This window comes from Calliphora vicina, chromosome 2 (assembly GCF_958450345.1).
Source record: "Calliphora vicina chromosome 2, idCalVici1.1, whole genome shotgun sequence".
In the NCBI taxonomy this organism is placed as follows: domain Eukaryota; kingdom Metazoa; phylum Arthropoda; class Insecta; order Diptera; family Calliphoridae; genus Calliphora; species Calliphora vicina.
In genome coordinates, this window is record NC_088781.1 from 42,807,516 (window position 1) to 42,823,167 (window position 15,652).

The following is a 15,652-nucleotide window of genomic DNA, read 5'->3' on the forward strand; positions in this document are numbered from 1 at the left end:
ATCTGATCAGAATATTTCTGTTGACAATTTAGTGATGGACTTTGTTTTCGAATGTCAAAACTTCATTCTTTACTTTTTTAAAAAAAATTTAATTATTCGAATAATTCGATTAATTTTAAACGTGTGATCGAATTATTCGAACAAGTTAAAATCTCTTATACCAATTATTCGTTTTATTCGAACAAGAGAAAAATTGAATAATTAGAAAACCCTAATTTTTACCATTGATAAGAAAGTAAACTAAACCAATTTTTATTTTATTTATAATTATTTATTTACCCATTTGTATATATTACTAATTCTTTGTAATTTTGTTTTATTTTTTTATAATAATAATCATTTCAATGTACCTTATAACCAATAACTATTAATATTAGATAAATGACTAAGTTTTGTTTTTATTTTTCTTTTGTTTTTAATTTATTATAAGTATTAAATAGTAGATACTTTTAAATGTTGAGTAATTTTTTTATTTAAAAAATATTATTAGAGATATATCAATGAATACAAATATAAAATAGTTAGCTGAAAAAAAGCAACAGATTAAAAATAGTAGTTTTACAAATTGTTTAAGATTTTAGTTGAGGTAAAAGAGGTAAGAATGAAATTTGGAGGAAACATGCGAAACAGATTTACTAAGAAATTCCCAAAAATAAATAATTTATTTAAGCTTTATGGAAGATAATTTGTTTTGAATCTATACTCTATTAGAAGTTTTATTAAAAATTTATCTAACTAGTGAAGAACTAAAATATTTTAGAAAGAAATTGGGAAGCAATGTTGAAACAGATTTACTAAGAATTTCGCAAAACAAACATTTTATTTGAGATAATTGAAGGGATTTTATGTTGAATATATGTATACGCCAGCAGCTAGGTTCGAATGATATTTATTAAAAATGTATCTAACTAGCAAAGAAATAAAATATTTATTTTTTAAAGGATACAACCAAATTTAAAACTGAATTTTTTCTAATAAAACTAAAAAATTTTTGAGTAATTTAATTAAAAATTATTAGTAAATAGCAAGAAATTAGAAAAAAATTTAAAATTTAAAAACAAATAGCTAAAATGAAGAATTACAATACATTCAGCATACAAATTCAAATATACGAATCGAGTTAAGGAGTAACCCACAAAGTCATGATTCGGTCTGTAGAACCGAACAGTCATTTGAGTTAAATTTTAAAAATTTGGACAACGAAAACATGCATGAATATTTGTCAGAAGTTACATATGTCGGATCGGACTTGATTTTTTTTAAATATGTATGTCGAGTGTAACACTGTTACACAGAACCATGTTGGGACAGTTTTTATTGCTCTAAATTGATGAATAGGAACTGATGGTTACAATGCACACACACTATTGAGAGACAATGGATATTTTGAAGAATGCGTTCTTGTTTTGAAGATTTACAGTGACCGGCAAGATCGCTTGAATTATAGTTTCAGATTTCATACTTTATCGTTCTTTTTTTCAAGTCACGGATGTATGTGAACAAGCCACAGTGTCTGAAAGTTCTTAATGAGAATAGCCGACAAGAATACCAAAACTTATTACCCAAAGTTTTCGCCAGATCGTTTATCAACAATATAAACGCTCATTTAACCGATATGATCATCCAAAGTCAAGTGAAGGCAAGCTGTTTTTCATACAACAACCAATGTTGGATTTGACAGTTCTTTAAACAGTTGGCAGCTTATTAGTTTCTAGAAGTTATTAGGTTACTTCTACATAATATTTACTACATAATTTCTTTTTTTTTGGAAATTTGCGTGACATTTATTTTAAATTCGCGAATAAAAATTTCACTTCCGAGCGAATTCAAGACTATGTAACTTGAATTAACAAGTTATCGTTTGATTCATAAAACTCATGTTTAATTTAAAACATCTTGAAAGATCCACACAACAGTTGCCAATTTAGCATTAAGAATTTTATCAAGAATAAATATGAATTAACTGTATGTGATGGAGATAGATCGTTTTCAAAATGATAAATTTGAAAGATTGTAATGAATTTGGTTAGATTAGCGGGTTATCATTTTCTTCCATAATACAGCCCAGATGACAAATATCAAGTAATTGAAAATAACTTAGTCAACAAATGTGACTAAAATTGGTTTAAATGTATCAGAACGAAACAAGTAAATTCATCAAAAGTATTTTTTGTTTCAATGCTATTTGTTTTTAAAAACGATTTCAATCAACTGCCTTGAAATTTTAAATTATATATGCTCGAATTATATCCTCACTATAATTCTTCGTTCCTTGATAGAAAATTTTTGTAATAAATTCTCCTGACGAACATTATTCGTAAGTTGATAGATGATTTTGAAAATAACCTGTTTTTCAAGTATTATTGGCTTTGTCAAGTCTTAATTAAAAAAAATATTATTCGCTTGTATGACTTATTGATGTATGCGGCAAAAATTGCAATCAAATGTAATTCGCTATATTTTTTCTAGCCTTAAACGAATTAATGTTTTATACATTAATTAAGCTTTATAAAATATCCCATTGTATTAATTTAATGTAAGCAAAAATGCTTCACATCCATGAAATTTTGTGGCAGTTTTAAAGGATGTTATCTACAGTTGCTTGTTTATAATATTTATGTGCGCACTTTTTGGAGCTCATATTTGAGTTTGAAGGACTTATCTACAGTTCAAAAACTATAAATCGTCTGGGCGTGACAGTTGGATACTCGTACAGTTAAGAACTTTATTTTTTCAAAAAAAAAAAAACAATATCAATGCAGTCACACAATTAGTTTGGAATGGTTTCAATTCCGTAGTTTTTATTCTGATCGATTTCGTTTTAGGCTCTTCAGATCCCGTATAATTTGTTAATTCTAAATATATTTAATAATTCTGTATTTCAGATTTTAATTTGACAGTGTGTTTTTTTTTATTAAAAAAAAAGTGAAGTTTTGTGCTACAGAAATTGATTAAAAAAAAACATTTTAGTAAAACTGAAAGTGATTTCATTCCGAAAGAAATTTTCGTTTTACTTTTTCTGAAAACGAGAAATACGGAATTAATTCCACTTTCGATCGAAATGGAATTCTGTCACAGGCCTGTATGATGGCGACTACAACGCTCAAAACTGAGTAATATGAGGCAATTTGGTGCTTGTGCCAGCACACCACTCAACGATATCTGAATTGAATTCTAATTCAATTTATATTTCTATACTTAACTATCGCTGTTTCTTTTTATGTATTCTTTTTAGATAACACAAAGTTTAAACTTAGTTGACCCAAATGAGCTGTAACTAACATCGATAGCGAGCAAGGTGAAAACGAAAATAGAATCCTGATAGAACATTCCATTAATTCTACATTTTTATATTCATACAGTAGGTGATGACTGTTTATTTTTTGTTCTTCAGTTTTGTTTTTTTAGAGATTGCCTTCTCCTTTCATCTTTTCTTTTCAGGGGACAAATTCTCCCATTTCGTAACCAAAATAAATTTCGAAAGCTTATTAGAATTCGAGAGAAAACTAGCCCGCTAGAAATTATAAATTTCTATACATTTTATTCGATAGAGAATCCCAAAAATAATACGAATCACATTGGCTAGTATCACATTCGCTAGTATACGAATGCGAGAATTAGCCCGTAGGTATCTCAAAACTACAAAATGTGTGGAGCCTAAACTTTAACGAATTCGCTAGCGAACAAAGTGAAAACAAACATTTGTCTATCGCAGATAATACAGTAGTTGATTGCTGTCTACATTTTGTTCTTTATGCTTTTTGGGAGAAAAGCACCAAATTAGTGGATCCTGTAACTAATTCCTTCGCAAACAATGGGCGTGTTCGAAAATGAATCACTGCGCTGAATCTGATGCGCAGTACGTTCTAAAATGCAAAAGTTGGCAAAACTGCAAATGTCTTGAGTTCTAAAAAGCAACAGTGAAACAGATGATGCGCAAAAAACGATCAAACATCACAAAAATGGGCAGTGTTGGCAACTTTTGCATTTTAGAATGTACTGCGCATCAGATGCAGCGCAGTGATGCATTTCCGAAAAGGCCCATTGTCTGCGCATCAGCATCAGCTAATTTACATCAGCATCGCAAACTAATCACAGATGCGCATCAAATGCAGCGCAGTGATGCATTTCCGAAAAGGCCCAATGTGAAAACGATTATTTTTGGATCCCTGATAAAAATTTTCGTTTTTATAGTGATTGATTGGTGTTTAGTTTTTGTTCTCCAGGCTATTTTTTTTTTTGGAGATTGTCCTCTTGTATCCTTTCTTTTAATATAACATAAGAGGACAAATTAGTTGTCTCAAATGAGTTGTGACTAAAAAACAAAGTGAAAACGATTATTTCTGATTCCTGATAGAACATACAGTTATTGTTGTAACATTTCGACTCTGATCGATTGATTTTTCCAGGGGAAAAAACTTTGACCCATTGAGTTGTAATTAAATCGCTCGCGAACAAAGTGAAAACTAGCTAATTACGATATTTGATACAGTTTTCGTTTAATTCTACCTATTTAGATCAATTAATGGCAGTTGCTCTTCTGACTTTTTTGAGACTTTTCTTTCATGCAGATTTCAACGGGAAACATTTTTTTGACAACCATACTTTGAATACTAAAAGTATTATCATGTAACATAAAACCAATCTATATTCAATTACAGGATAAGTCACACCTAAATCTTACATTGTAAGACCTCGCACAGCAACATTGTTTTCGGACACAGTTTATTTTGATCATATTTTCAAATGCTTACTACAGTGTAAGAAACCCAAAATTGAATTAAAAAAAAAAACATGATGGCTCAAAATTTCACTAAATGCCTAAGAGTTCTGATTGGCCCCTAATGTTTCACTAATGCCCAGCGAAACTCATTAATAGTTTTCTCAGAGACAAAAAATTCTACATTCCAGAATTAGTTGAAATAAATTTCACATTAAAATCCTTTATTGTTCTAATAATTTCCCAGAAAAATCCAAAAATTAGTTTTTTAAATAAAAGAATCAACAGCTAAAGTCACTAAAAAAGCAACTAGTAGTTGTCAAACTAGATGTTTTAATTAAAATTTAAAAGAATTTACAAACAAAATAAATGTTTCATCATAGTCATACACAAAACAAAACTAACAAATGATTTGCTTGCATAAAATTAAAAATAAAGAAAAAGAAAAATTCTTACGTCTCTAAAAATAATAGTAATAATAATTTGAAAAGCATACAAAAAAAAAAGATACTTATAACTAAAAGAAGCTAAAGAAACATGAAAAATTAATGAAGTTTGTTGCTGCAAGAGCAGGAGGGCAGGACAACACAACAAGTAAGTAAAAAAAAAATCTTATAATTATACAATGAATATTTGCTGCAAGACAGTAGAATTTGTGTGAAATCCTGTGACAAACCAAAAGAAATCATTTTAAAATAAATTACAATTTCGTTTTAATAAATTCTGGATTTTCTTGTTTCTTTTATCCTTTTTGTTGTTATTTTGTTTGTTTGTTTTCATTGTGTTGTTTTGTAAAATCTAGGTTTAATCTAAGTATAATTTGTGGTTTTTCTAGAAGGTATTTATTTATTTATTATTATATTTTAGTTTATTTTTTTTTTGCTTTTCTCAGTTATATTGATATTTGTTTTATATATTTATTAGTATTTTGTTTGTTTTTATTTTAACAATTTTATTTCTTGCTTTGAAGAGTGGGTTTTTCTATTAAGTCCACATTTATTTGATATTTTCTAACATGACGTTTATTTAATTTCTTTTGTGGTTGTTGTCTGTCGTGGCATTTGTTGGAATATCTTGAGTTTTTTTTTTATTAAATTTTTGTTTAAAGTTTTATTTAAATTCATAAATTATGTTTTTGTTTTTAAATATTTGTTTCTGTTTTTTTTATTATTTATTTATTTATTAATTTTAATGAACATGCAAAATAATATTATTAATTTTTAAAGTTTTTAGTTGGTTGTTGCGTTTTATGTGGTTGTTGCTGTTGTTCTTGTTGAGTTTAACATTTAATAGGGATGTTTAAGGATGACAACGACGACGGCGGGTGGTGTAGTTGGTTGTTTTCAAGAGTTTTTGTTTTTCTTTTTTGTAGATGTCAGTAATAACGCAACTTTTTTCTTTAGCTTTTTTGTTTAAAATTCAAAACCAAATGATTGGCCAGTGGGGCCACCACCGAATTGGAAGAAGTGACGGAACATTTGATTGGGATCAAAGTCAGCTGAAAGAAGAAAAAGACAATTAATTTAAACTTTAAAATAGGAAAAATAAAATGTAATTCCAACAAAATAGTTTCATAAAACTACAGTTTGGTTCATATTGAGCAACATGTTCATAAATAAAAAAGTTCAATTCTAGTTTAGAGCTTCGAATTAATTTATTTTGAGCTTAATTCACTAAAATCTTAATTCGGAATTAAAAAATTGTTACCCATTCATTCCAAACATCTAGTTCAGTTCTAGTTCAGTTCTTGTTCAGTTCTAGTTCAGTTCTAGTTCAGTTCTAGTTCAGTTCTAGTTCAGTTCTAGTTCAGTTCTAGTTCAGTTCTAGTTCAGTTCTAGTTCAGTTCTAGTTCAGTTCTAGTTCAGTTCTAGTTCAGTTCTAGTTCAGTTCCAGTTCAGTTCTAGTTCAGTTCTAGTTCAGTTCTAGTTCAGTTCTAGTTCAGTTCTAGTTCAGTTCTAGTTCAGTTCTAGTTCAGTTCTAGTTCAGTTCTAGTTCAGTTCTAGTTCAGTTCTAGTTCAGTTCTAGTTCAGTTCTAGTTCAGTTCTAGTTCAGTTCTAGTTCAGTTCTAGTTCAGTTCTAGTTCAGTTCTAGTTCAGTTCTAGTTCAGTTCTAGTTCAGTTCTAGTTCAGTTCTAGTTCAGTTCTAGTTCAGTTCTAGTTCAGTTCTAGTTCAGTTCTAGTTCAGTTCTAGTTCAGTTCTAGTTCAGTTCTAGTTCAGTTCTAGTTCAGTTCTAGTTCAGTTCTAGTTCAGTTCTAGTTCAGTTCTAGTTCAGTTCTAGTTCAGTTCTAGTTCAGTTCTAGTTCAGTTCTAGTTCAGTTCTAGTTCAGTTCTAGTTCAGTTCTAGTTCAGTTCTAGTTCAGTTCTAGTTCAGTTCTAGTTCAGTTCTAGTTCAGTTCTAGTTCAGTTCTAGTTCAGTTCTAGTTCAGTTCTAGTTCAGTTCTAGTTCAGTTCTAGTTCAGTTCTAGTTCAGTTCTAGTTCAGTTCTAGTTCAGTTCTAGTTCAGTTCTAGTTCAGTTCTAGTTCAGTTCTAGTTCAGTTCTAGTTCAGTTCTAGTTCAGTTCTAGTTCAGTTCTAGTTCAGTTCTAGTTCAGTTCTAGTTCAGTTCTAGTTCAGTTCTAGTTCAGTTCTAGTTCAGTTCTAGTTCAGTTCTAGTTCAGTTCTAGTTCAGTTCTAGTTCAGTTCTAGTTCAGTTCTAGTTCAGTTCTAGTTCAGTTCTAGTTCAGTTCTAGTTCAGTTCTAGTTCAGTTCTAGTTCAGTTCTAGTTCAGTTCTAGTTCAGTTCTAGTTCAGTTCTAGTTCAGTTCTAGTTCAGTTCTAGTTCAGTTCTAGTTCAGTTCTAGTTCAGTTCTAGTTCAGTTCTAGTTCAGTTCTAGTTCAGTTCTAGTTCAGTTCTAGTTCAGTTCTAGTTCAGTTCTAGTTCAGTTCTAGTTCAGTTCTAGTTCAGTTCTAGTTCAGTTCTAGTTCAGTTCTAGTTCAGTTCTAGTTCAGTTCTAGTTCAGTTCTAGTTCAGTTCTAGTTCAGTTCTAGTTCAGTTCTAGTTCAGTTCTAGTTCAGTTCTAGTTCAGTTCTAGTTCAGTTCTAGTTCAGTTCTAGTTCAGTTCTAGTTCAGTTCTAGTTCAGTTCTAGTTCAGTTCTAGTTCAGTTCTAGTTCAGTTCTAGTTCAGTTCTAGTTCAGTTCTAGTTCAGTTCTAGTTCAGTTCTAGTTCAGTTCTAGTTCAGTTCTAGTTCAGTTCTAGTTCAGTTCTAGTTCAGTTCTAGTTCAGTTCTAGTTCAGTTCTAGTTCAGTTCTAGTTCAGTTCTAGTTCAGTTCTAGTTCAGTTCTAGTTCAGTTCTAGTTCAGTTCTAGTTCAGTTCTAGTTCAGTTCTAGTTCAGTTCTAGTTCAGTTCTAGTTCAGTTCTAGTTCAGTTCTAGTTCAGTTCTAGTTCAGTTCTAGTTCAGTTCTAGTTCAGTTCTAGTTCAGTTCTAGTTCAGTTCTAGTTCAGTTCTAGTTCAGTTCTAGTTCAGTTCTAGTTCAGTTCTAGTTCAGTTCTAGTTCAGTTCTAGTTCAGTTCTAGTTCAGTTCTAGTTCAGTTCTAGTTCAGTTCTAGTTCAGTTCTAGTTCAGTTCTAGTTCAGTTCTAGTTCAGTTCTAGTTCAGTTCTAGTTCAGTTCTAGTTCAGTTCTAGTTCAGTTCTAGTTCAGTTCTAGTTCAGTTCTAGTTCAGTTCTAGTTCAGTTCTAGTTCAGTTCTAGTTCAGTTCTAGTTCAGTTCTAGTTCAGTTCTAGTTCAGTTCTAGTTCAGTTCTAGTTCTAGTTCAGTTCTAGTTCTAGTTCAGTTCTAGTTCATCCCAACCCAACCCATAACTTACCCTGTTCATGTTCCTCCATATCTTGACCGCTATCATAACGCATCTTTTTCCGTTGATCCGATAAGATCGCATAAGCCTCACCAATCTCCTTAAATTTCAATTCCTGCTCTTTGCGCTCTTCGGGCGAACTGTTGGCATGACGATCGGGATGGTGAACTAAAGCCTTCTTGCGATAGGCCTTCTTAATCTCATCTTCGCCAGCGCTGCGTGTGATACCCAAAATCTTGTAATAGTCTTTACGTTTTGATTTCTTCAATGCGAATTTCGCATCACGCAACAGTTTCTTAATCTCGGCAGATTTTTGGATTTGTAAGGCGGTCTCATAATCATTGACACACTCATCGAACTTCTCTAGATCATTGTAGCAACGAGCACGCAACAATAGAGCCTTCAAGTATTTGTCATTGATTTCTAAAACGCGTGAACAATCGGCCACTGCTTCGCGCAAATTGTTGATTTTCGATTGCACCAAAGCACGATTGTACAAAAGTTTGGAGTTGATGTCCTTGTTGAATTCGTCAATTTTTAAGGCATCCGTGTAGACAGCTTGAGCTTCACGATAGCGTCCCGATTTGAACAGAACATTGCCGTTCTCTTTCATATCCTTAAGGGTTTTGCTTCTGGTGCGCATCTCTTTGGCCTTTTTATGGTCGGGATCCAATTGTAAGGCCAATTCAAAGTGTTTAATACCCTTCTCCAAATTGTCGGTGTAGTAGAAGCACAAGCCGCGCACATAGATGGCATCAGCCGAGGTACTATCCAACTTCATAACACTAATGGCAATGTCAACGGCTTCATCACAGCGTCCCAAATAAGCTAAACATTCGGCTTTTAAAAGACGGTATCTAAGAATATAAAAGAAAAACATATAAAATGTCCCAGCCAAAATTAATTTTAGATATACCTGTAACAAGCTGGCGCTAGTTTTATGGCCGAGTCCAAATAGTAAACAACATTACGATAAGCTTTTGCTTCGCAATTAGTCTGTATGGTCTGTTCTAATTGGCGCAATTGTTGTACGGCCTGTTTTTCCGTATTGACAGCATTACTTTGAGCATCTATCTCTTCAATACGCTTGATGGCCTGCTCGGTGCCAATAATATCACCCTTGGCTACACAGCATTTGGCAATGCGCACGTACGCCTTCTCAAATTTAGGATCTAAACGCACTGCGGTACGGGCATCATTTAATGCATTCGTATAGTTGGACAACATCATGTAGCAGGCGGCACGATTGCCATAGTAGGTGGCCGAATCGGGACATAGTGAAATGGCATCCGAATAGAATTTCAAAGCGGACTGATAGTTTTGTGCTTTGTATTGGTCGTTGCCAAGGTTTTTCTTTTCTTCAGCAATGCTAAAATTAGAGAGAATTTAAAAGTAATTAGTATTTGAGGATTTTTGAAGCAATATTTTCAGTTTATGTTTTAAAAAATTGTTTTTTAATTTGTTAATTTTTTTTTAGTAAAAAATTTTTAATATAAGGAGAAAATATTAAGATCTCAATGCCCAAATAAATTTCATGACTTGGTTTAAGATATTTAATATTGTGATTATCATGCAAAATCGGACCAAAATATTGTTAATCCTTTATGGATTTTAACGAATGCTTCTGTATTCCATTTAAGCTATTATATGAGCCAGTAGTAGGGCAAGAGAACTATATTACACTGCCACTGACAAATTGCTACCACATAATAATACCGAAAGCCGAACAAAAGAGAAAGTTGGGAACGGCGCGAGAATGACTATTCCAGGCAAGGGATATTTTATAGGAAAGAGCCCTGACAGTGATATTCTGAACAGTCACTGGTTGTTTACTAGGTGACACATTTGTTGATTTCTTCCCACCAGGAGAATATGCAGCTGGATCTTTTAAGGGCCACAGAAGGAGCTAGATCTAGATACGATCAGCACAGTAAATAAACCGAAAACCTGAATGATTACATTTAGCTAAATCTGACTACATTGCTACGACATAATACTGAAAACCGAACTTAGGAGGAGAAGGTGATAAAAGATGTATCGAATGGTAGTATCTATCAACAAGGGACATGAAATTAGAACGAATTTAAGGTACTATTCCTAACAGTCACAGGTTGTTTAGTAATTAAGTGACTTGTCTTTGTCAAAATACAGTTGTGGAAGTTAGAAAATCAGCAACTAAAATACCCAAGAAGGATCCTAAGGAATTGAACTCAGAAGAAGGCAGAATAATCTACCCGAAGGATGTTCTTAAGAGAGCTAGATCTGGAGATTATTAGCCCCAACGACGAAGAAGATAAAGAAATTGACGAACCTTGATGGTTGTTAAAGATCGCTATGATTCAGATGGAAGGATCAATTTTTCAAATTCTTCTTAATTCTGTTAAAAGGAGAAGACTGGGCTGAGTGTTAACAACAAGTCAACATTTGCAGCGATCGTAATTCAGAAGTGAAACTTGTCACTAAGTTAAATAACGATAATGTGGATTCCAACGCTTATAATACCACTGAAAACTAAACTGACTTTATTGAAACAAAATATTGAATTAGAGAAGCTCTTGTTTCCTACAGAGGTCAAAGTCTCAAACTGCATACTCTTTGAGTGGGTATTAAGAATGACAATTATGATAACCGGAGGTCGACTTTAATAAATTAGATTTTTATACTACTGAACTGGATCCCGGTGGATATAATGGCCACAAAGCTGGCATTGAACACGGCATTTAGGCTTAACGCGATAAGCGCATGGAGAAATATATCGTACCGCCATGTCAGTATACAGAATCTTCCCATTCACACTGAAATAGCTCTCCATTTACACGAACTGCTTCAAAAGAGGGGATAGAGTTGGCGTAGGTGCTTACATACAGGAATTTGGGATTAGGAAGTATTTTAGAAACCCAAATCGGGTATGAATAATCGCATATATATTGAAAGCCAAGCAGCGATCAAATTCCTAACAGATGTGTACACAACATTAAGTCTGGTATACGAATAATGGGTATTCTTGAACAGGGCGATGATATATTCCAGAGTAGTTTTTAAATGGCTATATGCACACAGGAATATTGCCATCAACTGTATTGTTAGCGACTTAGCGAAAAGGAGCGCCATGATGTCTCGTGATGCCCACGAGTGAACAATGCATTAAAGATGCGTACAATTACTTCACTCAAATAAGGTGGTAGAGAGAGCCTATCTGTGTGATCACAGGGATGATATGGCTAGGACTGTATCGAATCCCACGGTATACTTCCTTGGATTACAACCCTTATAAATAAGTAATATGGTGGGGTTTATTACCGGGCATTGCACATTTAGCAACCATTCTCTATAATGATTTATGCAGGAGTTGTCAAAATTAAGAAGAGGATGCCACTGTCCGTTATTGGTTGATCTATGTGCTAGATTTTTAGGAAAACGTTTCTAATGTAGGTACTGACGACGGTAATAGGAAGACCAGATGGTTACTGAAACCAAACATGCTTGGCACTGAATCCATCTACTAGCATTTCTCTTCCATATTTTCTGAAACCTTTCTATACTACTTCTGTACTGGACTCAATAATAATTGAGCCTTCTCTCCCTTCTCTGCTATTTCTCTTCAATATTTTCAGCCACTTTTCGGCGCTGGGTTTTTATTGGAACGCAGAGCAGATGGTTACTGAAACCAAACAGGCTAATCTAACCTGGAATTGGCTCTGAATCCGTCGACTGACATTCATTTCTCTTCAATATTTTCGGCAACCTTTCAACACTACTTCTGTACTGGACTATCTTCTAATAATATATAAATTTACCCTTCTTTCTCTCTCACTATTTCTTCTCATTTCAGGACGAATCAAATGGAATGAATTGAGTTGTGCAAATTGAACGTCTATCTGTTAAACTAATCATCTTATTCCCAACTAAGATTACATTTTTCTTTCCATTCTCTTTGTTGTGACAGCTCTGCTGTCATCGAAACTTCTCTCTCTCTTTATTTCTTCTAATTTCAGGACCAACCAAATGGAAGCAACTGAGCTGTTCAAATTGAACGCAGTCGTCGAAAGTTCTTCATGGGGAAAAAACTACCGGTTCATTGAGCTGTTGCTACTGGCTGCAGTGAGACTCGGATCGTATTGGAGCGAAGATCCGATACGACCAGTGAAAACGTATAGCTGATCTCTACATTTTTTATTATTTATTACGGATTTATAGGGATCCTCAAGTGAATGTGTTGAAACATATTTTTCTATCCTCTTACGTGCCTTCGAAATTTTCAAATAATAAATCAATATAGTCTTTAATATATTTAAGTAAACTTAACTCCTCCTCTTTACATATTTTATACAGATTGTATTAATATCATTCCTTTGAATATATTTCACAGTAAGTTGTTAATTAATGACACTAATATTTTTGTTAAAGCTGGTGTAATCAATATAACTAATAAAATATTACTTCATTTACAAAATATTAAAAAATAAATTATACAGATATCAGGTACATACTCTATATGTATGTATATAAATGTAGGTTGTACCCATACGAGTACATATTTATCTCATCTTATCCTGGCATCATGCAGTACAAAACGTAGTTTTTACACAACCTTGTTAGGGATTGAGTGAGTAAATGAATGAATGTGTTTGAAATACATGTCGGAGGAGAGGGAAACATTTTGTTGCTGTAAAAGTATTTTTTGTTGTTAAAATACCATCATACAACATGTCAATTTTGATTTCCGCTTTCATTCATCAGTTAAGTCAGTCAGCCAGCCAGTCAGTCAGCCGATAAGTTTGTGTGCTTTTTAGATATTGCAAGTTGTATGTTGGGTGGTTGGTTATTTTGTTGTGTTGTTCTGACATTGATAGGGTCGGTTCGGTCTGTCGGTCTGTGTATTTATGACTGCAATTTTTCCACCTGGTGCAATATACCATTTTATCTATTTGTATAAATATTTTTACTTATCAAGCAATGAACTTTTACCAGCTGTACAAAGTTATAATACATACATACAAAGCGAACATCAACTTCTGTTGGTTTGTTTTTTTTCTTTTTTTGCGTGGCATGTTGCAAGTACATAAGTTTGGCCATAAATTAACCAAGAAAATATGTATATACATACATATCTGCAACATATTTAACCATTATCCAAATCTACAATTGCAAACAAAACCAAAAAAAAAAAAACTGTTGTGGCAAAATATTAATGATAAACCCTTATAAATGTTGTGCTACTTTTCCATATTTTGTTTTATTTATAGGAATATTGAAAAATCCTTGTAGAAAGAAAAACCCGAAGACAAGAACTTTACTCTGTAATTATATTCATAGTTCTGGTTATTTTATTGTTATTTATTTGGTTTCACATTCATACGCTGCTGTATATTTACATGTAATGACTGAAGAATTCTAATTTTTCACACAAAAAGAAAAACTCAAACTAGTGGCTGGCTGACAGTCTGACAACATTCTTAACGAGAACAACGAAAAAGCCAAAAGAAAATTAAATACACAAACAGAACAAGTAAAATGTGGAGAAAAAAACACACAAAAATAATGAATGGATTACAAGTCCTATAGTTACTCTTCAGACAAACAGTTTTGTAAATTATTTTTGTCGAATCAAAAAAAAATAACAAGTAAGAATGTTATATTCGGCTGTACCGAATCTAATATACCCTTCGCCAAATTATACTTCAAAATTTATATTTTAAATATTTTTAGGTAAACAAAAATTTTTTTCCAAATTGGTTTTTTTCATTGTTATTTTTAATTTTTTAAATTTAAAATTTTTTTAAATTAAAATTTTTTTTTTTTTTTAAATTTAAAAAATTTTTTTTTGTTTTTTCAATTTTTTTTGGTGAAAAAAAAAATCGGATTAAAATTTTTTTTTCCGATTTTGACCCATTGTAGGTCCAACTTACTATGGTCTTATATACGTCGTTGCAAAGGTCTTTGCAATATCTATCATTAGATATCCATATTGTCTATATAAATGACTTAGTAATCCAGATATAGGTCAAAAATCGAGGTTGTCCTGGTTTTTTCATCATATCTCAGACATTTGTGGACCGATTTTGCTAAATAGGAAACTTCTCGATAGCATGTCTGACAGAATTATTGAAGATTTGGATCCCGACAGACAGACGGACATGGCTTATTCGACTCCGCTATCTATAAGCATCCAGAATATATATACTTTATAGGGTCGGAAAATTATATTGTGGAAATTACAAACGGAATGACAAACTTATATATACCCTTCTCACGAAGGTAAAGGGGTATAATAACAAGTAAAAGTGTTTTATTCGGCTGTTGTATACCTATCATCAATATGTAACAATAAAATATATTTCTGATATAGGGGTTATATGGGGCATGGTATGATCAATTATGAACCGATTCTCACAAAGGTTGGTAGAAAGATATAAAACTTGTATATATCGAATGTCATCCCGATATTAATTATTGTAAGACAATAATGAATGTTCAAGTCATTTTCTACCACATTGATTGGGGACTAGGGACAAATGTAGCCCGGATTTTTGCCATACTTTACAGTATAATTCCACAGTACTTAGAACTAATTTGTGCAAACTTTTATCAGAATTGTCGCATAAGCAACATATTTATGACTACCCAAACATTATTCCGGGGAGACATTTGAATGGAAGCTAGGTGAAATCTGAAGCCCAGCCAAAAAAGTTTGAAGACCATGAATTAGAGGCATTACTCCAATTCAACTAGAGCTTGGGGGGTGCTCAAGCACAACCATTTTTAAAATGTTTGCGAGTAGCAGTATTCATCCAAAGGCCGCTGAAACACACCAATTGCTCACCAAAGCTTTTGTTGAAAGAGTTCCATCAGTTTCAAAGTGCCAGTGATGGTTTGTGCTGTTCAGAAGTGGTGATTTTGACACGGAAGACAAAGATCGCCCTAGTCAAAAAAGACCAAGAATTGAAGGCATTACTCAATGAAAAATGTTGTAAAACTCAACAAGAGCTTGCAAAATCATTGGGTGCCATTCAAGCAGCAATTTCAAAACGTTTGGGGGCAGCAGGATTCATTCAAATGAAGGGAAATTGGATACCATACGATTTTGAATGTGCGAAA

General features: G+C 32.6%; 1 protein-coding gene across 3 annotated transcripts in view; it reads right to left on the reverse strand.

Annotated features, from left to right (window-relative positions):
- Nucleotides 1-249: 249 nt before the first annotated feature.
- The window catches only part of Tpr2 (Tetratricopeptide repeat protein 2), a 97,742-nt gene continuing 82,339 nt past the window's right edge, over nucleotides 250-15,652 (reverse strand). For all 3 annotated transcript variants that reach the window (XM_065502208.1, XM_065502210.1, XM_065502209.1), the window contains exons 2-4: nucleotides 9,471-9,923; nucleotides 8,567-9,411; nucleotides 250-6,218 (exon numbers count right to left, since the gene is read on the reverse strand). In XM_065502208.1, the coding sequence (XP_065358280.1) occupies nucleotides 6,133-6,218; nucleotides 8,567-9,411; nucleotides 9,471-9,923 (1,384 nt within the window). In that variant the 3' untranslated portion in view covers nucleotides 250-6,132. The remainder of the gene's footprint in view (nucleotides 6,219-8,566; nucleotides 9,412-9,470; nucleotides 9,924-15,652) is intronic.